Below are 27,301 nucleotides of genomic sequence, written 5' to 3'. Positions count from 1 at the left end.
TCTAAAATGACTTGACAGTGTCCCTTTAAAATGAACAACTTATTCTGTATTCGGTATGTTGAATTTAATGTCTCTTTTAAACTGTTTTCCAGAAAGCGTTTAGAATATTACAGTACTTTACTTGTTCCTCCCTCAACAAAATGGATTGTGTTGTGGCCATTTCTCACCTTCCTGCTCTCTTTTTATCTTCTTCTTCTGTATGATGGATCCTTGATGGGGAAGATAAACTGCGGTTTCTACTAATCAAAGGGCTTTTAATAGTCAAGCGCTGCATGTATTTCTTCTCAGCAGCAACACTGCTGGCCACCTCCAATCCCTTGATATAAACGCCAGTGTATCCATGGCGGTGCAACTCGCTGTAGCTGCTCTCGCGCTGAGTAAACTCAAAGCTTTGAGTTTTCTTCATGATTTTCTTTAGTGGATGTTTTCTGTGGCGGGTAGTTGGTGACTGGACTGGCTCAGAATAGCAGGAGGCTGATCCTGAAGTGGAAACATTGTCCATATCTTCTGAGATTGGGCTAGTCTTTTGAAGCCCACCCAAGAGAGGAGTAAATGTCTGTGGCAGAGATGCATTAAACGGCACATATACATCCATATTTTGATTGGTGTTCTCCTGGTCTAAAAAAGGTTGTACTCCTGATGGCAGGCTTGTATGCTGAGGTTTATGCAATGGCTTAACATTATCCCAAATGTTATTATCAGTGCTAGAAGAAAGTCGAGAAAGGGACTGACTTGGTTGTCTAGCACCTTCAGTATCAAACTCACAGTTAACTTTTGCATCAGCTTCCTGGGGAACTCTGCGAGAAGTTTCTTTGTTGGAACCTTTGAGAGCTTCAGAAAGGACCTCTTCTAAATGGTGCCTTGTTTGCTGACATTTTAGCCATAAAATATTCCATTGTTTTAGTTCCTTTTTGCTAGCCAGACCCAATACCATCTCATTCACTTTTTGAAAGTTTTCTGCAGAAACTTTTGTAGCTTCTTGGTGGTAGCTCTGCAAACTCTGAATCACTGATGGAGAGTATTTGTTCTCCACAGTAAGATGTTCAAGATATTCATTGCAGTGTAACATCCACCCACGTGCCTAGATTAAAAGTGAAAAATACCATTAAATAATAAGACCGTGTACTCATATAACACCTTCTGTTTTAGAATCTCAAAGCAATTTACAAATATCAGGGTGAAAGTCAATCATGTGCAGAGGACCAGCAAAAGGCCTGTGCAATATTTAAGTCCCATTTAAGTGCTCATAATAGATCTTAACATGATATACGTGCTGAATAGGCATTGTGCTGTCCCTTTACACAGGGCTGAATTTTGCTTCTTATGGTATGTCTACACAGCAATGTAAGCCCAGGCTTGAGCCTGGGCTCAAGCCTAAACCCCCTTGTGTCCACACACCAATTGTGTTAACCTATGGCTTGAACCCAGGATTGGAGGGTCCAAGCCCGTGTTAAGCTGGGACCTGGGGTCCAAGCCTATTGCTTTCCTGTGTGCATGTGGCTCTGGCTTGACTCGGGTCCCAGAGGTTCTCTGGATGTATCCCAAAGTTCCATGAGACAATTTCCTTAGTCCCCTTTATGCCAACAATCTGTGGTGCAGTCCCAGGGAGGGCGGGGGAATGGGGATGTGGGTGGGGAAGGAGCAATGGCCAGAGAATGGAGCTGGGACTAAGCAGCTGCCCTGCCGGGAGTGGGAGTGGCAGAGCTCCTGACTCAGCACAGCCAGGGGAGGGATGATCCCCAACACCTCAGCAGCTCCACCTCCCTGCAAGGCAGCTATTTGGTCCCTCTCCACTCTCTGGCCCTTGCTTCCAGCCCCTCTTCCCCCCCCCCCCCATCCTTCCTAGGGTTGTGAGTTACAGAGGTGCCCAGGCAGCATGGGAGCCAGCCCCAAACTTCCCCACCGCCTCCCGGGATCCCATATCCCGACCCCGTGAGGTGTGGTGGGGGCAGGGATAAGGGATATGGGATCCCGGGAGGCGGTGGGGAAGTTTGGGGCTGGCTCCCACACTGCACCATGAGCCCTGGGGATGCACTTCACTGCTCTGCAGCTGGCAGCAGCCAGGCTGGGGTGCATGTATGTGTGTTTTCACTGATACCTTCATTTTATGTCAAACTTCAAAATAGACAAAACTAACTAAAAAAACAATCAAACAAAAATCCTGTTGCTGAACATCCCACTTTAAAAATTAAGAATTGCAAAAAGTTTCATTGAAATAGTTTGACAACCCTGAACATTGATGTGCTAATTATCCTCAGAACAGGTGCACACAGGCATTTTCCTGCCAATGTGACTCAGCCCAGCGTTGGAGAGCCCAATTCTCAGATTAGATGGTAGTTCAGTATAAAGCCTTCTCAAACTGCCGTCATTCTACTGAGACAGCCACCAAAGGAGCTAATTGTGCAGTTTATGTATTTGTGCTCCTCATGGGCAAATGAGTCCCATCAACAGCACCACCGCAGTTAGGAAACAGGGTGGGCAGTAGAGTTTTCCCACAGTGCAACACATGTGTAGGGCTAGGTCAGTGGCTCTCAACCTTTCCAAAATACTGTGTCCCTTTCAGGAGTCTGATTTGTCTGGGGTACCCCAAGTTTTACCTCACTTAAAAACTACTTGCTTACAAAATCAGACATAAAAATACAAAAGTGTCACAGCACACTGTTACTGAAAAATTACTGACTTTCTCATTTTTATCCTAGAATTATAAATCAATTGGAATATAAATATTGTACTTACATTTCAGTGTATTCAGTATATAAAGCAGTATAAACAAGTCATTGTCTGAATGAAATTTTAGTTTGTACTGACTTCACTAGTGCTTTTTATGTAGCCTCTTGTAAAACGAGGCAAATATCTAGATGAGCTGACGTACCCCAGGGAGACCTCTGTGTACCCCCTGGTTGAGAACCACTGGGCTAGAACATCAACACTATGGCGGGGCTGGGGGGAGGGACGGACACTAGGCACTCTGGAATAGCATTACTTTGACTAGGGTCTGTGCATTGCAATGTGTACTCCAGAGCCCTAGGTTTGAACACAGGTCAGAAAATCCTTAATGTAGGGTTAAAACGCAGTGCAGGGGTCCCTGACATGGGTCAGGTGACTCGAGTCTCACTAAACCTAGGCTTAAATTGCTGGGTAGACATACCCTTAGTGAATTAAGCCTCAACACCCATGAAGTAGGGAAATATTATTCCCATTTCATAAGGTTTGGTGAATTGCCCCAGGTCACATAGGAAACTCTGTGAAGTAGCTGGGAACCAAACCCAGAATGCCTGACTGCCAATCTCGTATCTCACCTCAAGACTACTTTTTCCTGTCAAGGAATTTTGTTCTACAGGATTCAACCCTGCGGCCTCTTGTACACACAATGTAAGTCCTGATCCAGTAAAGTACTTAAGTGCAGGTACCTTTCAGCACGAGTACTTTCGCTGAAATCAGTGGGTCTACCCATGTGTTAAAGTATGTGCATAAGTGTTTTGCTGGATCAGAGCCTAGATTACTAAATTAATGACCCACAAGTTAAGAAGTACTGTTATACTACTGGCAGTTGTTAACCAACTTATTTTAAAAAATTCTAAACCAGACAAAATATCATCTTTTAGGTTGTTCCTGGGAGCCAAAGAGTTCTTGTGACATAAAAGTGGTGTTTATAATGAATCTCAATGAAGCAATTTTTCTAAGATATAGAAGCTATACAGAAAAGGTTTTCAACGCCAACTTTGAAATCCAACAGAAACTAGCCTTGTTTAATTTAATCTGCATGGATATTCTGTGCTACCTACTCACTAGAACTTTCAGAATCACAAGAAGGGGGGAAAAAACCAAAACTCTTAGGACCTGATTCTCCATTTGGGTACGCTGATGTTAATCAAGAGTATCTCCAGTGAAATCAAAGAACTGCACCAATGTAAAACAGATGTAAGTGAGAGGAGAATCAGGACCTGAGTAACAGTCATTTTCCTAGGGCCTGATTTTTGGGGGTCACCCAACAACCACTTGCAAAGACTTGAGTGTGGTTCTGTACTGCTCCCTTCAAAGGTATGGGGGTAGGCCCGATTATGTCCTCAAAGAGGATCCTGAATTTGCAGAGGCAGTGGACCTCCCCTCTGAAGAAACTGGAAGAAAGAACTGGCCTGTCTTCAAGGAAAGTGTGGGCCCCTTACTGAATGAGGGAGGCAACCTAGTGACAGAGGATGTGGAAAAAGCTAATGTACTCAATGCTTTTTTTGCCTCTGTTTTCACTAACAAGGTCAGCTCCCAGACTGCTGCGCTGGGCATCGCAAAATGGGGAAGAGATGGCCAGCCCTCTGTGGAGATAGAGGTGGTTAGGGACTATTTAGAAAAGCTGGACGTGCACAAGTCCATGGGGCCGGACGAGTTGCATCCGAGAGTGCTGAAGGAATTGGCGGCTGCGATTGCAGAGCCATTGGCCATTATCTTTGAAAACTCGTGGCGAACGGGGAAGTCCCGGATGACTGGAAAAAGGCTAATGTAGTGCCAATCTTTAAAAAAGGGAAGAAGGAGGATCCTGGGAACTACAGGCCAGTCAGCCTCACCTCAGTCCCTGGAAAAATCATGGAGCAGGTCCTCAAAGAATCAATCCTGAAGCACTTGCATGAGAGGAAAGTGATCAGGAACAGCCAGCATGGATTCACCAAGGGAAGGTCATGCCTGACTAATCTAATCGCCTTTTATGATGAGATTACTGGTTCTGTGGATGAAGGGAAAGCAGTGGATGTATTGTTTCTTGACTTTAGCAAAGCTTTTGACATGGTCTCCCACAGTATTCTTGTCAGCAAGTTAAGGAAGTATGGGCTGGAAGAATGCACTATAAGGTGGGTAGAAAGCTGGCTAGATTGTCGGGCTCAACGGGTAGTTATCAATGGTTCCATGTCTAGTTGGCAGCCGGTATCAAGTGGAGTGCCCCAAGGGTCGGTCCTGGGGCCGGTTTTGTTCAATATCTTCATAAATGATCTGGAGGATGGTGTGGATTGCACTCTCAGCAAATTTGCGGATGATACTAAACTGGGAGGAGTGGTAGATACGCTGGAGGGGAGGGATAGGATACAGAAGGACCTAGACAAATTGGAGGATTGGGCCAAAAGAAATCTGATGAGGTTCAATAAGGATAAGTGCAGGGTCCTGCACTTAGGACGGAAGAACCCAATGCACAGCTACAGACTAGGGACCGAATGGCTAGGCAGCAGTTCTGCAGAAAAGGACCTAGGGGTGACAGTGGACGAGAAGCTGGATATGAGTCAGCAGTGTGCCCTTGTTGCCAAGAAGGCCAATGGCATTTTGGGATGTATAAGTAGGGGCATAGCGAGCAGATCGAGGGACGTGATCGTTCCCCTCTATTCGACATTGGTGAGGCCTCATCTGGAGTACTGTGTCCAGTTTTGGGCCCCACACTTCAAGAAGGATGTGGATAAATTGGAGAGAGTCCAGCGAAGGGCAACAAAAATGATTAGGGGTCTGGAACACATGAGTTATGAGGAGAGGCTGAGGGAGCTGGGATTGTTTAGCCTGCAGAAGAGAAGAATGAGGGGGGATTTGATAGCTGCTTTCAACTACCTGAAAGGGGGTTCCAAAGAGGATGGCTCTAGACTGTTCTCAATGGTAGCAGATGACAGAATGAGGAGTAATGGTCTCAAGTTGCAGTGGGGGAGGTTTAGATTGGATATTAGGAAAAACTTTTTCACTAAGAGGGTGGTGAAACACTGGAATGCGTTACCTAGGGAGGTGGTAGAATCTCCTTCCTTAGAGGTTTTTAAGGTCAGGCTTGACAAAGCCCTGGCTGGGATGATTTAACTGGGATTTGGTCCTGCTTCGAGCAGGGGGTTGGACTAGATGACCTTCTGGGGTCCCTTCCAACCCTTATATTCTATGATTCTATGAAACCAGAGGTGAGTATCCTTGCTCTGAGAAGACAAGACCAGTATTGGGTGAGGGTCCTCCATAGTGTGGACACTTCAGATAAGCAGCCACATTTTTGGATGGTGGCCCAGATTGAATTCTGACCCTTTTGAGGTTGTCCATCACCAGATTAACTATTTTGAAGCTGATTTACCTTGTGCTTGTATAATTATTTTTCCAGTGGAGATCACAATCTTCTTGAACTCTAAGCGCCACTGGGCAGAGATCTTGCGTTCGTACAGTGCCTAGAACACTGGGGCACTAATCCTGATTGATGTTTCTGGGTGTTACGGTTATACAGATAATAATGTCTTACTGTGTGCTTTCACCTGTAGCTTTGCTGTAGTAAGGATGGCTTGCTCTGTGGTTTTATACATAGCATACATATGAAAAAGCTTGGGTTTATATGTTTTTCATTTGATTCCCTTTACATTATAGAAGCAGAGAAACGATTATTTAAAAGGGTAAAGGTACTTATTATGTCATTTGGCGCTTCATAATTGTGCAGAGGAAAATTCTGGCCAGTCGGGTATGTAAATTCTTGGATTGCACATTAAGAGCAGTGTAAGACTATCTGTGTATAGGGCAGATTTAAAAAGGTTTTGCCTACACATTCAAAATCTGGTGCTGCTGTTTCTGGCTGGGTTTATAGTTTTATAATACTTTTTTTTTTTTTTTTTTTTTTTTAACAGCTCCTAATTGCCAGTCTTGTGATTGCATGTGCAGTGCACAGGACATTAGATTCATTGAGATTCTGGGATCTGGGGAGGGAACAGCCAGCTTAGCAGCTGTTCTGTAGTTGCAGCATAGGCATAGTCTGACTTCTATATAGGGTTGGGGCCTCCAGTTGGGCCAATGGGGCTGCGCACTGGTGGGAGAAGGGGCAGCAAATTATGTGCCTGCTTGAGGCTTGCAGTTTAGGCACGGCAATGCCCCTCCTAACTCCCCCCAAACTGCACTCATGGGTTGCAGCTACACATGTAATATCCTGCCTAAACTCTGCCTGTTCTTTTGACCCTTGGTGCTTCTGTGCGTTTCTGAATGACGCTGATCTCTCTGCCCTCTGTCTGGCCATTATTCCAATATATACACCACACTTAATGCAAAGCAGAAAAATAAGAGACATCCAGATAGTAGGGGGGAAAAACTGCCATTCTCAGTTGTTTATTTGGACAGCTGAGGTACTCTGGGGAATAGCAAATGCCAATACACTCTCGCTCAGGCACTTGAATGACCAATACAGCTCTGGCTTTATGTGCTGACACTAACTTGTGCTGGCTTTAGATACTGTTGTCCTAGGAGGGCTGCAGGAGGGGATCCCTGCTCCTAAAGATGTTATTGTGGGGGTGTTAGTGGGTGCAACAGAGCATGTCATTTTAAGCTGCCAAACGACAAATTACTTCAGAAAACATTTGAAGTTCATCACTGCTCTGGTGAACTTTGAGGGGTCATCACAGTCCTTCGGATGTTTGCCAGATTCTGACAAGCCATTTTTACATGCTTCAAATTTGATCCTGTGGGCTATACCTCACCAGGGTCTTTCAAACAGGCCTCACTGGAAATCTCGTGGACAAACTACTCTTTAGCTAGGACACGGCAAAACAAACAAACAAACAAAAAGCACTAGAAGAAGAAGAAGTGTCAGCACTGATACGTCAAAGAAATCTTGCTAGCAGGTGCAGCGTATGGGAAAGTGCATCAGTACCTCCCAGCACCCTGGGAGACTCACTAGCACCTCCAGTACCTTGGAGTGGAGGAGAAGGGGCTCATATAACACACATTTTATGGAATATTGTTGCACAAATATTTAAACTACTGTAAATCTGTATTGAACCTGAAATGTTTTTCTTACCGTCTCGTAAAACTCATACAAGTGAATCAGCTTCTCCAGCTCACTCTTCCTTTTCTCTGTCTGAGTGCTGACATTACTCAAATAACTCCTGAAGGCCTGAACTTTTTCTTCCAAGTTCAGTGAGCAGTTCTTTTGTATCAGCTGCAGCCCTTTCTCACAATATTGCTGTTGAATACAAAATGAAACTACATTAGTACATTGCTTCTTCTGCTGTCCAAATTCTTGTTCAGCATTGTCATTTACTCCATACAATATCAACAAATCTTGTTATAGGCCAATTGTAAAGTGAACAAAGGTCAAAAGTGAATAATCACTCTTGCTGATCCTTTGGGTTCTTTTTTTTCATACTGTTCTGCTAATATAAAGTTACTGTTGGCCTTTTTTTAATCTAAATTTCTTTTGGGAAGCATCAAGAAAGAATATAATGATATGATGGAGCAAAAACTACAGTCAATTAAGCTTGAATATTTGAAAAGAATTATTACATGTTCAGAGGAGTCCTGGTTATGTTGCACTTAATATCATCATGAGAACTTTTGTTTTGCAGGTAACAGCTCTCCTGTATCCTTCTTGATGTAATTTCTTTATATGAAATAGTTACAAGCTGAACTTTTCTCTTTACCAGGCTCTAGGAGGTTGCTGTGCCTGTGTACTACTGTTCCTCATGGATGTACTGTGATGGCAGATCTGCACACATTAGGGTGACCAGACGTCCTGATAAAATTGGGACTATCCCGATATTTAGCTGTTTGTCCCGCCATTTGTCCCGATATTTTGCTTCAGCAGCTCTCCGGCTTTATTTATTTATTTATTTATTGCTTGGGGCGGCAAAAATTTTCTAGGCTATTGCCAATGCAACTAAAATAACAAAAGCAAAAACAAGTGTTCCTTAGTACAATACTTACCATCACTTTGTCACTGAAAACTCTGAATTCTTCTTGCTGCTTCTTCACACTTTCCAGAGAAAGCAGCTCTTGATCTAAGGGGCCAAGATATCTCTCGCTTTCATTTTCAAACCAGAGTTTTATCTATAGAGGATACAAGATTTGTTTTTTTTTTTTTAAATTAAAGAGTAAACTATATCTAACACAGAAATTAAGCAACTTTATCAAAGCAAATTAAACTCTTGTGAACATACACCAAATAAATCTTTTAAATTCTTTATTTCAAAACTATGAAAAAAATATCTCTCTCCTTATATACAATTTATCTAGAAAGCTATTTTATATACTGCATATAGTAACAGACACTTTAGTCAAACATATATTAGTTTGCACCATATGTTAGGCCTCACCTTGTACTCCTTACACAGGCAAAACTCCCATTGAACTCAGTGAGAAATCTGCTTGTGTAGAGATTGCAGGGCAAGATCATTAGTGATTACTGAATAAAAATATAATTAGAACAGCTCACTGAATACAAAGAGCCAAAAGGTCTGTGCTAATTTTTAAAAACATTTATTAAAATATTTACATTTTCTTTACTCAGAATTTATTACAGATGTTTCCCTGACTTGGAAAGTTTACCCTTGTGACAGATATGCACAGATTCCTGCAATAACTTTGGGAGACCTTACTGAATTAAATTTAAATAGCTTTACCGTCCAATGTATTATAAATGCAAAGTTTATGTATTATTGTGGATTGTACATAACTATTCTAGTGGGGAGACATGGCCAGCGTAAAATCTGAGAAGTGCTATTAGCTTCAAAGAACTATTTTAAACAAAGTACCAGACCAAAAAAAAACCAAACACTTTCAGGACCCACAAAGTGAAGTGGGTTTCCCAGGAGATATCTGGGAGGAGTGGAATGCAAATCTAAGGACACAACCTTTTGAATCTATGCCTTGAGGAGAGAACCACTGCCTGGCTGATTTACCTATTCAAGGTCTCTGCAGATCACAGACCCAGGCTGTAGAAAGGAAAGACTAACCTATGCATATGGGTTCTTGTTCTGAGCAAAAGCTGTTATGAACTTGTGACTAAAGAAAACCCCCATGCTGGGGTTTGAAGGACTGAATCCTACCAGAGCCCTTGTTAGAATGGGGGGAGGATCTCTGGCTTATGCGCAGGCACGCAAGTTCTTTTATTGTTTTAATGTGTTTTCTGTGTAGTGCTTTCAACTTAAGAATAAATGTGCTTGCTTAGAAAGGGCTGTGTTGTAACCTGCAACTGTGCGCAATTATAACTGTTCATAACCTCTGAGAAGAAAGCAAAGCAGACTTATTTAGGCAGTCTGACTTGCTAGGGAACTCACCAGTGTAGGTAGGGTCTGTGCAGCCTGAAAACCCCAGGTGAGGTGGGAGAGAGAGACACACGTTTCTGCCCAGGAGAGGTGACAGCTGAGGAGCCTGGAGCCAAGAGTGGGTGTCCTTGCTGGACCACAAAGGAATACAGGTGCAGTTGCCCTGAACTGTAACATTATTTGCACTGCATACACACTTAAATGGCCAGCCCAATATGTAGCTTATATTCACAGATTAATTTGGCCCCATGAATGGAAAAATGGAAGGTTAGCCCTATAGCTGGTATAAATTAAATCTCAAAAATAGTACTGACCTGATCACAATCTTCTTCAAATTTTCTTATTTCTTGGAGATTCTCCAGTTGTTGCAGACACTTATTCGATATGAGAACTAGCCTATGGACCTCCTCATCTACTTGATTGTACAAACTTGTTATCGCCTCCATGGCATCTCTATGATGGGGAAAACGACACATAAATGTCCAGTGCAAACACAATGCCAGAAGAGTCCACTCTATGTTTCAGAAGACGACAATCATCAAAGCTGTTAATTGGCAAAGCAAAGGAGGCTTGGGCCAACAAGCCAACAACTACAGAATGTATTAGTTGTGTGTTTGCTTGTTCAACTCATCAAAGGAAAATGTATCCAACTCAGAACCACAGATACATGGCAGCCAAGATTTTCAAAAGTGACCAGTGATTTGAGGTATCTCAGCTGCTGGGTGCTCAAGTGTGTGTAGCTCAGCAGACTCTCTAAGGCATCCAAAAATAACTAGTCATTTTTGAAAATCTTGGCTGTTGTATATAAATGGAGTTGTTTCAGCCAGCCAGGCTGCACTAACCCAGAGCAGTATATAAAGCCTTGATTTTCAGCAAAGTTTCAAGTCTGCAGGATTACTCATGTGCTTAAAGTTAGGCAAGTGCTTAAATACTTTGCAGGATCAAGACCTTATTACAGTTATAAAATTCTCTGCACTCTGATTACCTAATCTGATCAGATTGGCATAATACCTGCCTATCTTAACTTCTGACTCCCCAGGTATGTGTCTGCCCACCAGCCCCCTTGCTATCTCACGTTGCATGAGGTATTAAATAATTGAATTAGGGAGGGCCCAAATCTCTCCAGACGTAAGTCTGCAACCAGTCTTCCATTATAAGACTGAGTTTCAGCCAGCCTCTACCCCCACCAAAAATAGATATATTGACTTCATGTTCTGAAAATCTGAAGCTTAAATCCCAGTATATGATAAAAGTTTCTCTGAAATTTTCAGTTAAATTGAGAAGCACTTTTTTAGATGGAGATTAAAATTACTTCATTTTGAAATTTTTGGAAAATTTAATGTTTATTACTCTGTTTTGCCTTAGGTCGATCACTTCATAGGAACAAATGCTACATACAGCCCTAGGCGATTTAGATGTAAATCCCATTTCATTCACTGGGAACTGTGTATGTATAAATGAGGGCAGTATCTGGCACAAAACGTCTATATTTGCTATTCTCCTTAGGAGGGAACATGAAATCTGTTAAGGCGTTACACATATCTTCCCCTTGTTACATTTCCTCTCTCTTTGAGATGACTACAATGGCGCCGCATTCTGGTCTACAAGGGTGTGAATTGTAGAGTGCTCTAATATGCTGCACTCTAACTGCCCCAGGCAGACCCTGCTGGGATGAACCTAAAGGTACCTTAGTTTGCGTTAACATAGTTCTCAATGAGTGGTCTCCTCTCAGGCACACCCTCATGGCCTTGGGGAAGTCCTGCAAATGGCTCCTTGTCTCAGTTTTCCTCATGGCTCCCCAGTAACTCAATACAAGTTCATCTTCCAGTCCAGTGGTTCTCAACCAGGGGTACACATACCCCCAGGAGTATGCAGAGGTCTTCCAAGGGGTACTCAACTCATCTAGATCAATGTTTCTCAACCTGGGGGTTGTGACCCCAAAGGGGGGTTGTGGGACGGGTTTAGGGTCGCAAGTGAAGAGCCGGCATTAGGGGTGGCCACAGTGGGATCTGTGAAGCTCTTACATGCTTCAGCCCTTGGGGGGCAGGGCTCGGGTTTCAGACAAAGCTCACAAGAGAAAAACAAGCTCAAGTATCACACTGAAATGTAAGTACAACATTTATATTTCAATCAATTTATTTTTTAATTATATGGTAAAAATGAGAATGTAAGCAATTTTTCAATACCAGTATGCTGTGACACTTTTGTATTTTTATGTTTGATTTTGTAAGCAAGTAGTTTTTAAGTGAGGTGAAAAACTTGGGGTACCCCAGACAAATCAGACTCCTGAAAGGGAAACAGTAACCTGGAAAGGTTGAGAGCCACTGCTCCATCATAATTTATTAACAAAAACATAGTGCAAAACTCCATAACCAGTAGTCCCAAAACATAGTCTACATCCCCCAGTGCATGGAGCCTTTAAAACCCAGCTTGGTTCTCACCATCCTAGTGTCTTCCACTACACCTGGACTCTTTGGGTATGACTACACAGCAAAGAAAAACCAGCGACTGGTCCGTGCCAGCTGACTCAGGCTTGAGGGGCTAGGCCTGTGAAGCTGTTTCACTGCTTTGTGGACTTCCAGACTTGGGCTGGAGCCTGAGCTTGGGACCCAGCCACCCCGCAGAGTCCTAGAGCCCCAGCTCCAGCCTGAGCCCAGACATCTACAGAGCAATGTAACAGCCCCGCAGCCCGAGCCCTGTGAGGCCAAGTTGGCTGGCAGGGCCAACAGCAGGTGTCTAGTTGCTGTGTAGACATACCCTGAGTCAGTCGTCCTCTGTCAGAAGAGCCACCCCAGTGCCCTTCCTTCTGGGGCACAACCCTGCTCTTCGCAACAGGAACTCCCAAACGCTTCTCAGCTGGGAGTGTCCTCATGTCTCCTCTAGGGCCCAGCTCTCTGGCAAGGAGACATCAGGGACTAAGTCGCTCCACTGTTCCCCCTTCCTTCAGCCCTTGGCTCTAGCTCTCTGGTTTAGAGCCAACAGCATCGCCCTCTGTGGCTGCTCCTCTTGCTGTCAGTTCTTTCCAGCCCCTAGGCTCTGGGTAGGGGATGCCAGCCACAAACCCCTCTGGCTGCTCTCCCAGGAACCACCTTCTCTCTCCGGGGGCTTCCATCTCCTACCCCTCTTGTCTGATTGACTCAGTCTGCTCTGGCTCCTGACTGACCTTTTATAACCCCAAATGCTGCCCTGCATGCTGAACTGGCCCAACTGGGAGCACCTGGACGGGAATAGGAGAGCCAAGCCCAGATTCATATGATGGGCCAGCGACCCTGTTACAGTGCCCCTACAGGACTTCATCGCTGCCAGCTGGGTGCCTTCTAGTTCACACCAGCAGGGTCTACATGGGCAGTTTAATCGAGCATGTTGTGCCCCCCCACACACACACACTGGACTGCAGCACCATGTAGACAAGCCCTTTCTCTCCCTTTTCCCTTCTCTGATTAACATGGGTCTCTGATGCAGCACTTATTGCAAAGCAAGCACCTACCGGTAGTCTTCTGTATTGCAGAATTCCTCTTTCCTGAGTCTTGCAAGGATTGTCCCACCCTCTAGCCTTAATGTTACCAGCAAGGCATCTTCCAAAACAAGTTTCATCATTGTCTTGTGTTTGTCAATTAAGTCACTGACTTCCTATACAGGAGAAACACAATTAATCTCATTTTACCTGAAACTTAGCCAGTGTATCGGTACCATAGCGTGGCTAGCGTGGCTTTTATAAAACAAATCCATGGGCACATTGGTCAGGGAAGTAACAGAACCCTGTTAATGCCTGGTTCCCACCTGTAATTTTTGCCTTACATTTCCCAGTGTTGCTTCTACTGGTGGAGCTGAACCAGCTTTAGCAATAATTTTTGGCCAAAACATTATGGAAACTGAACTACTCTCTCATTCACTACACTTGGTCCCTCAGGTTGATTCAGGCACTCTGGCAAGGCAGTGTGGGGAAGCCTGTAGTATTACTGACTAAAAACTGTGATTCTTTTGTAGACAGAGGAATTCAATTTCCAGGGCTAGTAAACTGGCACCTTTAACAGAAAATTATTAAAAAAACCATAATTAGAGATGGGCCAAAACTGAAACCTTGAATCCAAACTCCTTTAAAATTAAAGGGATGCAAATTTGAACGACTATACCCGAACCCATCCCTATAGTTTTGTGTTGCATTAAAAGAAACCCAAAGGGTCTATTTTCTAGGGTTTGTTTTTCAGGTGTGGCAGAAACCTTATGAGAAGGGCTCATCTTGCAAGATGTCTACAATCTTGGTTTCAAATTTTGTGAGAACAGCTCATGGGACATTGGTGCTTTCAGATCTAAACCTTGACACCCTATTCTGACCTCGTAACTGAATGCTAGTCTAACCCTGATGCAGACAGGATCCAAATATCTCCTCCTCAGCTTCTAATAACCACCATAATGTATTACTGAGCTACCTCAGGCTTCCAGTTTTTTGAATTCAAGGCATAGCATTTGTGACATCAGCTAATACTTACCTGCACTGTACTTAGCGTTCTGTTGGAGTGCAGCGAACAGACTGAGTTCTGTAGAAAGACAATGGCCTCTTTGCAGTTTGTAATAAAGGGTTCCAGTTTCTGCAGCAATAAAACACGATGACAGGTAAAAACACTCAAAAAGACAGTCTCAGGAAATAGCTTTGGCTTCTTAAACTTGAAGTGTCCTAGATGGTCACAAAGAGTTATTTGTATGTTAATTACAATAAGGGCTTGTCTACACGTGGTTTTTGTACTGCTTTAACTATACCAGTTTGAAACCAGTATAGTTAATTGGTATAATCCCCTTAGTGTGGGTGCAGTTATACCAGTATAACTATTCCTGAATGGGAAGTGGAATAAAGGGAATAAGCCAGACTAATAAGGGGAATAAGCTACAAAGATAAAAGGCACTTTTATACCAGTGCATTAATTTAGTGCATTCACACTAAAGGTGGTATAGATCTATTTCAGTAAAAAAAAATTACTCCCTTAACTGAAATAGTTAAATGGGCATAAAAATTGCGTTTAGACCTTAGACACAGATTTGTTTTTTTAACATCAAAACAGGCATAGCCTTAAATAAGGTCATTGCTTTCCAAGTCAGTATTTGGAATGTGTGGTTATATACAGTCTCTATAGATCCCAGATCTTCATCTGGCATAGCTCCATTGACTTCACTGCCAGAGGACAAAGTACTGCACATGAAGAAAACTTCAGGGCCTGTTACTGACTTTAACAGAGCTAAGCTGATTGACACCAGTTGAGGACCTGGCCATAGTGATTCAGATACGTGTTAGAAAGTGAGTTTGGCAATTCTAACATAATCCAGAGTGGAAATCTGTCTGAATCCTGCAACCACGACATAGCTGAATAGAGGCCAAGGACTGAGCAAGGACTGATTTAGCCGGGGATTAACAGAATACAAAGGCAGAGCTGTGTGGGGAAGTTTCAACAACACCTACATACAGCGTACAAGACTCTAACTAGCACAATTTGTTTCTTATTTTTATGAGGAATAAAAGTTACTAAATTCCATCATGAACATTCTAAAAGGGAAAATAAAATCAGAGGCGAACAAGTAATGGGAGCTGCAAGCACTATCTTACCTTTCGGAAACGTATCCAGTCATGGTGGTTATACAGAAAGGCTCCATCAAATTCTGCTGTCAACTGGGTACAGTCAATGTGCTTTTGCAGAGCCTTCAGTGATGTGAGGACTTCATACTGTTAAAGAAAAATTGTGAATGGAGCTGTATTAATGCCATAAATCAAACTACTGGGAAAAACGTACATAGTGCCAGTTGTCAAAATCTTTTACAGAAGCTCTTGAGACACAGAGGACCAGATCCTCAAGCGGGTATAAATGAGTGCAGATCTAGTGAAGTCAAGAACTGGGTCTCAGATTTTTTTCATGTGTAATACTCTGTCTTCTGGAATGGAAGTCAATGGAGCTATGCAAATTTGCACTAGCTGAGGATCTTGCCCAAAGTAGTACATCTTATTTGTAGAAAATATTTTCTGTTACTATTCTATATTTGTTAAAATATATATATAAGATTGAAGGGAAAAAAATCTCAAGTGACTTCTGTCTCTAACAACCATCTATGCCAATAGAATATTACATATAAAGAAAAAAAGAGACATTGTTAAAAATTCTTTGGGTATCAAGTTTTATTGGGAGAAAATAGTATATTTTAACTCTACATACAAAGTTCAGGAGAACAAGCTTCTGTTCTGATTGATTTGATTTAAATAATACATTCATTTCTGGTCTTTAACTTCAGCTCCCTTTATACTCATTTCAAACATCCATCAATTTTGTATTTTTAAAAATATTTTATTTATAAAATTCCTGCATAGGAAACAACAGCAGTAAGTCATTATGTTATTGCAAAGAACACAATCCACACAAACATACTTCTGACTACCCACTTATACAATTCAGCAAACCGGTTTACGCAGTAAGTCTAGCCATAAAAGGGCAAATTCTGCCACCCTTGCATTCCTTACATGACAGGGCTGTTGTGAGGATGAATACACTAATAACTGTGATGTGCTCAGATATCATGGTGATGGCGGCCACATAAGTACCGAAAATAAGATTTGCATTGAGAAGCACGTTAGAGATAGATATAGATTTCAGTGGCACTACTCACACAGTAAGGTGCTACTGAATTGGAGCTACTCAAAGTATAAGGTATTATTCAGTGAGTAATAGTAGAATTTGCCCCTTAAAAACAACAAAGTCACTTTCTTCTAAACAAAATAAAATGTCATAAAGTCACATTTTGCAAAGTAACTTTTCATAACAAAATTTTAACTTTACAAAATATCATGCACATTCTTCTTAATGTTACCTGAATTGCAGTATCTTTGTCAGGTCTAAATGCAGATTCCTTCTCAGTCAATATCAGGACACTATGAATGGAGTGAGGAACTGCACTCTGGAAAGCAAAGCAAAATGAATTTAGAGAAATGCTTTATTATGAACCTCCCAATCTTTTTTCCTTTTTGCCGTTTTTTAAAATTCAGCTTGATTGGTTAAAATGAGCATCATAAGACAAGAAATATCTTTAAATCGTTACTTTTAAATAATGTATTTTTCCTATAATAAATGTAGTTATGGGGTCAAATTCGGTTCTTTTTGTTGCAGGAGCACATTGTTTTATTCTTCAATAAAATTAACTTGGATTACTCTACAACTGCAATTATGTTTTCTTAGTGACTAACCTATGCTGTATGTGTCCTTGCTTTACACTACGTTATTCCCATAAGGCATTAAAAAGCTTTAGGTGAAAAATGCGAACAGCAAAAAACAAGGACACAGTAGCCTGCAATGATCATGGTCAATCTTGTCTATCGCACATATAACTTTATTTGTGGTTCTCGCATTGGTGCGACCTCACATATGTGTGTTCACCTGTAGTGTTTGCTGAATCCTCATAGGTTGACATCAACATGAGACTTCATCATCATGTTGTAAACTATACACATTCAAACAGTAACTGAAGTTTAAATACTTTAACTAATACAGGATGACATTCATATTTCTTGCTTCATGCAGTATTGCTTTGATGGTGTTTTCTCTCTTATAAAAGTGGCTGTCGGAGAGGGTATCAGGTCTCAAAAGACACTGCATGGGTTTTTTTTTTTTAAATCCATCAGTTAGGCATTTAGGGATTTATCCAACGCCTACTGAAGTCAATCAGTGTTTCCTCTGCTTTCAGTGGGTGCAGGATCAGGGCCTTATTCATCCCAGTGCTGGAGATAAATTTGATGTAGGGCCTTAAGTAGGTATTAGATCACTATTACACCTTCCTTATTCCGCAGCTCTTATTCAAACAGAGGTTTCAGGAGGCAGAGCACATGAGTTCCCTGCCTGCCTACCATCCATCATTCTTGCCAGTGAATTTTAGGCCATTTGGTGCTTCACATAGAAGCACAAAGCAACTCTTCATATTTTAGCCCTAAATCTTGATTGGAGTGCTTCTGTGTCATCATATCCATTGTGACTCCACAGCTTGCGAAAAAGACTTATTATTTCTGTTACTATGACAGAATGTACTATTGGTGTTACTGGCTTTTTTCATTATTAGTATTCTGTGTTCTAATTTTCTGTTATCTTTATCTAATATTCCTTCTCGTTTTCCATCTCTGTGTTTAAAGGATACTTCAGAAAACACTGCTTAGCCATACACATCGGATGTGCTCTAATGCAAAGACTGAACATTGGGACGATACAGGCTGAGTGGCAGAGTTAACTCTGATTTCACTTGGGGCTTGATTATAATTTTACAGTCTGCCCAGAATCAGAGGCCTGCCCTAAGACAGAGAACAAACACTGAGAACAATTCCTCTTCCATTCCCCCTTTGCTCTGGGGGAAAAGTAAATTACTTGTCCGGTTTTCCTGGAGCAGCTTATACCTCCCTGTGCTTGGTGCCAGGTCGCTCCACTTACCGGTGCCCCCTGTGAGTGCAGGGTCGGGCCCTCCAGCAGTCCTCAGGGGAGTGGGGACGGGGCTGGGGCAGAGCAGGGCGGGGGCCATGGTGAAGCGGCAGAGCAGGGGTTGGAGCAACACGCAGCTGTGCAGGGCATCAGGAAATTTGGTGCGGTGTCCTACGCAGCTGCATACTTTTCATATGGGTAGGGACGGCCCTGGTGCCAGGGCTCCTTCCCACTTCCCACCCCCTCTAAAGGCTCTTCATGAGGGTTCCTAGGCAAGTAGTCCCCATCCTGCCTGCATGACCACAGTCACAACCAGTGCTGGGCTGAGGAGGAAATAAGAGTGAGCTGAAGGCTAAGACAGTATAGCCTTTGATTCTGCAAGTTAAAAAGAGGGAACTTATGTTATAAATAGAATGACAAGAATGATAACAAATCCATCAGTCCTCCCTCTGAGCCCTTTCTACGGATGATGTATTAAGTCTTTAATCACAGCAGCTGCAAAGCTTGCTGTAATGCAGAGTCCAATGTACGTTTATGGCACATGCTCAAGTGGCCACATTTATATTTGAAGCACATCAGTCACCTTTCCAGATTGGCAAAATTAGTATTTCATCTTTGTTGTTTTTCAAAAGTTCAACAGTGTTTGCTCCTGGCCTGTGGGAAGAGAGTATCTGGAAGCCCACATTTTAGTTAGGTCTCCTGCATGTGCACTTCAAAATGAAAAAAGCCAAACTAATTGAATTTTTTTTTTTTTTTTGGTGTTAATGGCAATCCATTCTCCGCCCAAGCACACAGACCAAGTTTCAGCCCACTCTAAATTGAAATGGCTAGTCTAAAAACTTAAAATATCTAAACTCTAAAAATGGAGCTGACAAAGGAAAAATTGTCAAACTGTTACATTTAATTTCATTATAATAAAACTATATCTACCTAATTCCACATTTTCATTGCTTTCATTTGAGACAAATACCTTGTTAAACACTGTGCCAAAAACAAACTCATTTGGTTCCAGGATTCAATTCATCATCTTGTGATGACACGTTTTTCCTCAGCGCATATCTGCTACATCTCAAACGTGTAATATACTTAAGAAAACACTAAAGCCATCTTAATAAAATAATTACATCAATATGAATTCAGTAGATTTTCTTTTTTTCCATTTGGTTGCAAAGCCGTTTAGAAGATTCAATTACAATGAGAACTTGAGTATTTGATGGAAATTTTCCCAGTGCATATTTCTTTTTTCTCTAAACTGTTTGCTTCGGTGCACCAGCTGTGTGTAGGAAGGGCAACTATCTAGATCTAAGTGATACATATGGTTAGTGTCTGTCTGCAGCTGTGGGAAAATGGCTGTGTAAAACTCACAGGGTGATGTTAAGTAAATGCAGTAGCTGGAAGTACTTGCACCTCAAGTCTGAAAATGTTTGATCTATTGTTACAATACTCAAGTTTTGACTAGAACCATAAAAGATTAAAGATCAAAAATCATTTTGCTCTAGTCTTCTACTTTGTTTACTTTGGGCACCTGACAGCACTTTCGAAACAGTTAGTTCCACTGTTTCCCTTTTTTGAGGCAGTTAGGCCTCATGCAGGTACTATGTGGAGCTGATTATAGGACTGCAGCTTCAGGCAATCAGTTTCCTCTCATGTTTGTGTGGATCTTCATCCAGTAAATGGACAGGGAAAAACATTTTAGGAAAGATGGTCAGGAGAATAAGAAGGTTTAATATCTGAAACTACTTTTAACTTTAATTTTTTAAATTGATCAGATGGACAGCGTAGCGTCTTTCAGATGGACAGCGTAGTGTCTTTTTAATCAGAGTGCAGTTATAATATAGGGCTTTTGAGGGTAGATGGGAAAGAGTGAGAAGCTGGGAGGAATCATAAAAAAGTCATCATCTACAACAACTTGTTCTTGTTTTGTTATTTTTTCCTTGAATAACAAGATTACCATATCTACATCCTGCACTGTTTAACCTTAAATGTCAACTATGGCGCAAAGCAGATGCTCCATGGGAAAATTTCGCTCCTCTCCCAGTGAGTTTTCAATGTTTTCATTTTGCTGTTGTCATGATTCAGAAAGAAGGCTGGGATGTACGAACTTTGGAAGAATGTCCATTTTCTGACTGTGATTAATTCTGAACTGAACAAAAAACACTTCACCCTTGTCAAAGGAATACTGATGAAAGCCAAGCACATTAAAAGGCTGTTGTGATGATGACATGCTAGAGTCACTGTAATGTCAAAATACGTTGTAACAGAAAATCAGACTAGAAGATACTGAGATCTTTGTGCTAGTGTCTTTTCCTTTTTGAACTGTTCAGTGAACCAGCACTAACAGATCTTTAGTTTCACTGTGCAAACAAAAACAATTCACTCCATTAAAGACAGGAGAAAAGTTGGCCTCAGTTGTCAAGACATTCTGTGTAACTTTTATTTTGCTGTTTGTTTCCCTCAGTGCACCAAACTACAGATTAACAAAACGATTGTTGGATAATATCAAATGCAAATGAATCTCCATAACAACTTCCCGATAAGCTGCTCTAGTCCTACTCACTGTTTGAGAAAACCGGACTTAATGTCAACAGACAGACAGTGCTTTTTTTTGCAGAACTAGCACTAAACTCCTCTCAAGAACACACCATACTTGTAATTTTGTATTTTAAATCTATTCCTTCTACTTAAATTTATACCTAATCTGCTTTAACTTTTTCAACTGATCCTTTGATGATCCTATTGTGTATCACAAATTAATTTTTTCATGTGCTGAATGGAGAAATTAACTCGGAAAGGAAAGAACTACAACTGGCATTAAGTTCAACGCTGTAAGCTCTTTGGGACAGGAAGCATCTTTTGATTGTCTGTGAGCACAGCACCCAGAAAAACAACACCCCAGGACCTGATTAGGGGCCTCTAGGTGCTACCACAATACAAACAAACAACATTTTTTAAAAATACTAAGATTTTATTTTGTGCTCTTAAACAATGCACCATAAGCACTTACCTGTAACGCTGTGAAAGCTTTGAAAAGACCAGGACCAGGCTGGCACTTACGAGCATCCACTAAAATAACGAGCCCCAGATCACGTACTTCCTTCCTAGAAACAGAAAGGCAGATATTTCCTAAGCTGCGTTTCCTCTTGATAAAAGTATTCGCTAAATATTTATAAAATTGTATCCAAACAGATTGATGATTGGGCCATCTAGAACAAATATATTTTATTTCCAGTCAGAAATAAAGCAGCAGACAGTATATTATGCAGAAAATTATTATGGGCAGGTCAGCCCCTCCTATTAAAAAATCTGTTGTAGGAGCTCAGGGGTGGGAAAACTTGTGATTCCCTCTCAGAGTTTTCTCCAGATCATACCGTCAGGGATGAACAATTTGCTGTTGTGTTGTCTCTAGATTCCTTGTGGCCCTTCCCATTCTCCTGCCAGCATAGCCCCCTCTCCAGTTGTTCACTGTATTTAGAACTCTGCCCCCTCCCCCCCCCCAATGCCTTAAAAGCGGAGTTTCCCCTGTACGGAATGGCTGTTTGGTTAAGATAATACAGCCACAGTAGATATCCTCCAGGTTTACGGGGGGCGGGGGCAGGGGGGAGTAACAATGTACCTAGACAATGGTCCCTCATCCATGTCCAGATCTCTATCCCTGGAGAAGGCTCTCTGTGAGTCTGGAGATAGGGCTGGTGGTGTCAGCCAAGTAGTTGGGGTCACTTTTCTCATGAAAATGTGTAGATTTCTGTGGGGAGGGCTCTCTCTGTATAAGGTCTGAGGGTGGGGGAAATGATCTGTAACTGTAATACTAAGTTGAAATGAGTTCACGCTCATGAAAAACTAATTGCATGGCAGACTGATGCCTTGTGCTGGAGTGTCAAATGGTAATATCCCTATTTTTCAGATAGACTGGTGTAACTGAAATGCTTTCTCTAATATGAGGGTTTTATCATCTAGATGTAAACATTTATTCTGAGTTAAACATTGTGGGAGTTGCGTGGCTTTGGGGAAAATTATTAGATCCGTAAAAAGTTTTAGCATTAAATGAGAAGGCAAAAAGGAGGTATGATTCCCAATACATTTGTGCTCTTACAATCCAACTTTTCAGTTAGTCAAGATTATAGACTCTATGACTCGGATTTTAAAACACACTTTCAACAAATTTGGGTGCCTGATTCCCTCTATGCTACTTTGAAAATCCCAGCCCATAACACTAGCAAATGACACTGCTATTTTCAGGGGAAACTACAGTATTGGGGACTATTCTAAGGCCTAACTGCACTCGCTTTAAGGGTGAAATTCACCCCTCTGCTGAGACAAACTGCACAGGAGTTGACCTCTCAGATGTTACACACGTGAAATATGTTGTTTCAAATTTTGTTTAAAAGCTGTTTTATCATCCTCCAGGCTCATCTTTACATGCTGTAATTATATAATCTAAATATGAGGTTACATATATTTACACGAAGTATAAACAGCAATTACCTTTAAAGGCATTAATGACATATACACACAACGAACAACTAAACATTACTTTAAAAAGCCAGGGCCATTCCAAGGCAAACATTACTTTCAAAGAATGTCAGGGTTGTGAAGCAAGTTCAGAAGAAAAAAAAAAAAGAATTACACTATTAAACATTAAGGCACCCTCACTGCAATGTGAGTGGGTACAACCATCAGACATTAATTTATTATGCCCTGTAGTGGGGAAGTACAGATTTTGGGCTCAATCTAGCTTCCATTTAAGCCAATAGCAAACTTCCCATTCACTTTAATAGGAGTCCTAATTTCCCCCCATGCAAAAACATCTTATAGATGTGAATAGAAAATTATATCCTTTCTGCAGTTCCCTTCTTCCACCATCCTGAGAGAAAGAAAAGCATTCTCTATTACATTCTACAGGTTTTACAATTAGTTCTGTAGAACCTTACTGGTTTTGTCCCTATGAAATTCTATATGACTTTTCTGTAAGAGGTAAGAGCTAGATTGCCCAATTAGGCACCGTGATGTTATCTGATTAAAATATGACCATGTAGATCATTGTTGCTACCACTGGTACATAACTGCAACAAATCTTTTACAATGTACGTTAAGAAAGGTGTCTATGGAAAGGGTATGGTCTGCTGAATATGATTACGCTATTTTTATGTGTGAATCATTTTTGTATTTGAAGTTATGAGTATTGGCTCTATATCTGGATTTCAAATGTTTGCTCTTGGGGTAATGCCCACAAGATATTTAGTCTTAACTCACAATGGACCAAGGGAGATGCCTATCTATACTTAATGGACTTTCCTGCTATAACTAAGCGAAAGCATGCATGGACATGTGACTTGCCTATGTGACCCCAAACACCATCTTTTACCTGTAATTTTCCACTGTGAGAACATTGGGAATCCCTTCAATTGGCATAAGCTATAAAAGGCCCTGGAAACATCTCCATTTTGCCTCTTTCTTACTCAAGCCTCTTTCCTGCTCATACCTCTGGACTATGGACTTATTTATACTAATGGGAGCATTCTAACTAAGGGACTGAGGACCTTCCAATGATTTGCAAGCAACCAGAGACTTGCCTTAAGCCAGCAGTTTATTCCATCACTGCTTCAAGCCTGAACCAAGAACTTTGCAATTGTTGTATGTATTTGATTCCTTTACCCAATTTTAACTCTCACCTTTCTTTCTTTTTATAACTAAACCTTTAGATATTAGATTCTAAAAGATTGGCAGCAGTGTGATTATTGGGCAAGATCTGAGTTATATATTGACCTGGCTCTGTGGCTGGTCCTTTGGGATCAGAAGAACCTTTTATTTGATTAAATTGGTTTTTAAAGAACCATTCATCTTTAAGTCTAGTGTTTTTGGCAGCAATACAAGGACTGGAATGCCTAAGGAAACTACTTTTCTGACTTCTTGTTAGCCAGTGTGGTGAAAGAGAAGTTTACTTTTGTTGCTGCTTTGGTATATTTTATGGGCGAATAACCACCAGTTTTGGGGTGTGTCTGCCCTATTTCTCAGCAGTTTGTCCTGAATTTCTATTCTCAGTTGTGACCCACAAAGGCATGGTTACAGGCACCACCCAAGCAGAGGGTGATGCAGAGCCACACAGCTAGAAGAAGTGGTGGGGAAAGGACTGTGACTCAAGGCCTGATCCAAAACCCACTGAATCAACAAAAAGACTTCCAATGACTTCACTGTGCTTTTGGCTCAGAGCCAAAAAATGGTACAACCCCCCCTTAAGTTCCCTGGCATACAGGGGAGTGCACCGCAATGGATCTGGCACGGTGTGGGGTCAAAGTTGAGCGGGATCATGGTCCTCTAGGGGGTAAGGTATGGCCCTGGGAGCAAAAAGAGGCAGCAATCTCTTGGCTTCCATGAGCACCGCAACTGCATCTATTCCTGCTCTTTGTCCCCTTCACATACAAACCTGGAACAGTATGGCCCTAACTGTACTTTTCTTTGGTTTTTGAGTCTGTAGAGTTTGATACAAAATTTGTGAATTAGAAACAAAAGGGTTTGTTACACAGAAAAATTAATTTCTCTGGAGTTATGTGCCGAAGTAGACTTTCTTGAAAGTGGAGAGACATTTTTCTGCAGTGGTAGATAAACATAGGCCAAGACTATAACATTGTTCAAAAAAGAACTAGATAAATTCATGGAGGATAGGTCCAGCAATGGCCAGGGATGGTGTCCCTAACCTCTGTTTGCCAGAAGCTGTGAATGGGTTACAAGGGATGGATCACTTGACGATTACCTGTTTTGTTCATTCCCTCTGGGGCACCTGGCATTGGCTACTGCTGGGAGACAGAATACTGGGCTAGATGGACCTTTGGTCTGACCCAGTATGGCCATTCTTATACTAGACTAGATTCTCATCTGCACCCAAACAAAGAAAATGATTCTGGGTCGCGGATCCTGGAATTTATTCTGTAGTGACCTGGTTCCCTCAGGGCTGCTCTAAACTAGACCAACTGGTGAGAGCTCCAGGGGACTTCTTAGCCAACTGAGGACTCCTTTAAACCAGGAAATTTCAGCTGGACATGTCAGTCAGCTATCCAGCCTCTTTAGTACAGCAATATATGGCTTATTTCTGGCCTGCTGCATTTGCCAAAAATGCCACTGCTTTGATTTAGGGTATGACAGGGCCCTTGATACACTTGTGGAAGTTGTGTGAAGACCACTGGTCAGTAGTACTGTATTTTTAAAACTATACAAAAAAATATCAACATCCTCCAATACCTGAGTTATGACACTCATGTATCTACTAATTCATGGGGAATTCTTTTAGAAGTATTTTGAGCAGAACTATTTGTCCAACATTGGGCAGAAAGACAATTATATCACAGGATTATATTTTATATTTGGAATGCTTTGATGTTTAATTCAAGCCACGTAGGTTTTTTTTTATTTTATATTAACTTTTGGAAACTTTTCAAAATTCTCACTATTTAAATAGTACTTTTAAAAGCACCTTTACTATGTTTATTAGAATGTATAAAGGCACAGAACAAGACCTACAAGATAGGAAAATTGGCAACATTTTATATATCCGGCCAGTTTTTCAATCATGCTCGGTTTTTGTTGTGCAAATAAAACTGTACACAAAGTTCTCCATAAGTTACAGTACTGTTTGAATTTGCACCCTCTATTCTATACCTGTGTGCATGCGCAGAGGAAGCAGACTTTAAATTTGGTCCATTACTTATAAACTTAGATATAATTTCTTAGATATAATTTCATCTGTTTCCCCATATTAAAAAATGGTGTCACAATTATAAGAGCTCTCTGAAATTATTTTAATAATTTTTTTCATTGAAAAATGGTCTTTTTTCAAATATAAAAGATTTACTGAAAAACTTGATTTCTTCATTTTCATTTTTCACAATATTTTTCATTACTTTTTGGTCAATTTTTTAAAAACAAAACCATCACATTTTTTATTCACTGAAAACCAGGTTTGTGACACAAACATTTTTATTTAAATTTTCAGTGAAAATTTAATTAAACAATATTAGAAAACAAATTGAAAAAATGGATCCATTTGAACCTGTAAAACAAAAAAACCCTTCAAAATGTTGAATTTTTAAGTGATTTTTTAAAACCAGTTACACTGACTATGATAGAATTAAGGCTCCAATCCTGCGAACGCTTACACATGAGTAACTTCACACCTTTGAGTCGTCCCACTTGTGGTGTTAGTGAGTTCAGCTGGGATCTCCTGGGATCTGCCAGGCTTGGGAACCCCCCCAAGCAATCCCTCTTTTTATGGGTTTTTCCATGGGAGCAAATGATTTGAGCCAACATGATTTCTCAGTTGATACAAATTTGAGGAAATACTGCAAATGTGTTCCTCATGCGCTGTACTGCGTGAATGTAATGAAAAATACATCTTATGTTTTGCAATTCTGCACAGAGGAAAGTGAAAGAGACAATTCAGTAAGTTCTGCTTGTCCATTCCAGAGGTTATTCCCCATTATGGAAAGCAGGAGCCTTATTTATTTAAGTTCCTTTTGTAAAATCTCCAAATGTCATGACAGTAATTTGTACCTAACAGCACCACATTTCCTACCCAATTTAAACCTTTATTCACTTGGATTCTACAGCTGCTATTGACTAAAATATGCTTTTTGATGAAAATGGAATAGAAAAAAAACCCCTACTTTATGAGATTTTCATATACGAAACTCACTATCTGCAGTGTACAGGAATTGGCTCACATCCCTTTAAATAATATGTGAACCCTCTCGGGTATGTCTACACTACATCTGGGACTGAGCCTCCCAGCCTGAGTAACAAACTTATGCTAGTGCTCTGAAAATAGCTGTGTAGATGGGGCTTTGACACTGGGGCTTGGGC

At 41.2% G+C, this 27,301-nt stretch overlaps 1 protein-coding gene across 3 annotated transcripts in view; it reads right to left on the bottom strand.

The window, feature by feature from the left end:
- Window positions 1-27,301, bottom strand: part of PLEKHG4B (pleckstrin homology and RhoGEF domain containing G4B) — a 135,255-nt gene that overhangs the window by 44,515 nt on the left and 63,439 nt on the right. For all 3 annotated transcript variants that reach the window (XM_048839354.2, XM_048839352.2, XM_048839353.2), the window contains exons 6-14: window positions 21,456-21,549; window positions 16,863-16,949; window positions 15,613-15,729; window positions 14,507-14,605; window positions 13,504-13,646; window positions 10,331-10,469; window positions 8,677-8,799; window positions 7,772-7,936; window positions 168-1,081 (exon numbers count right to left, since the gene is read on the bottom strand). In XM_048839354.2, coding sequence (XP_048695311.2) covers window positions 168-1,081; window positions 7,772-7,936; window positions 8,677-8,799; window positions 10,331-10,469; window positions 13,504-13,646; window positions 14,507-14,605; window positions 15,613-15,729; window positions 16,863-16,949; window positions 21,456-21,549 — 1,881 coding nt within the window. The remainder of the gene's footprint in view (window positions 1-167; window positions 1,082-7,771; window positions 7,937-8,676; window positions 8,800-10,330; window positions 10,470-13,503; window positions 13,647-14,506; window positions 14,606-15,612; window positions 15,730-16,862; window positions 16,950-21,455; window positions 21,550-27,301) is intronic.

This window comes from Caretta caretta, chromosome 2, assembly GCF_965140235.1.
Source record: "Caretta caretta isolate rCarCar2 chromosome 2, rCarCar1.hap1, whole genome shotgun sequence".
Lineage (NCBI taxonomy): Eukaryota > Metazoa > Chordata > Testudines > Cheloniidae > Caretta > Caretta caretta.
This window is presented reverse-complemented; position numbering and strand designations above follow the sequence as displayed.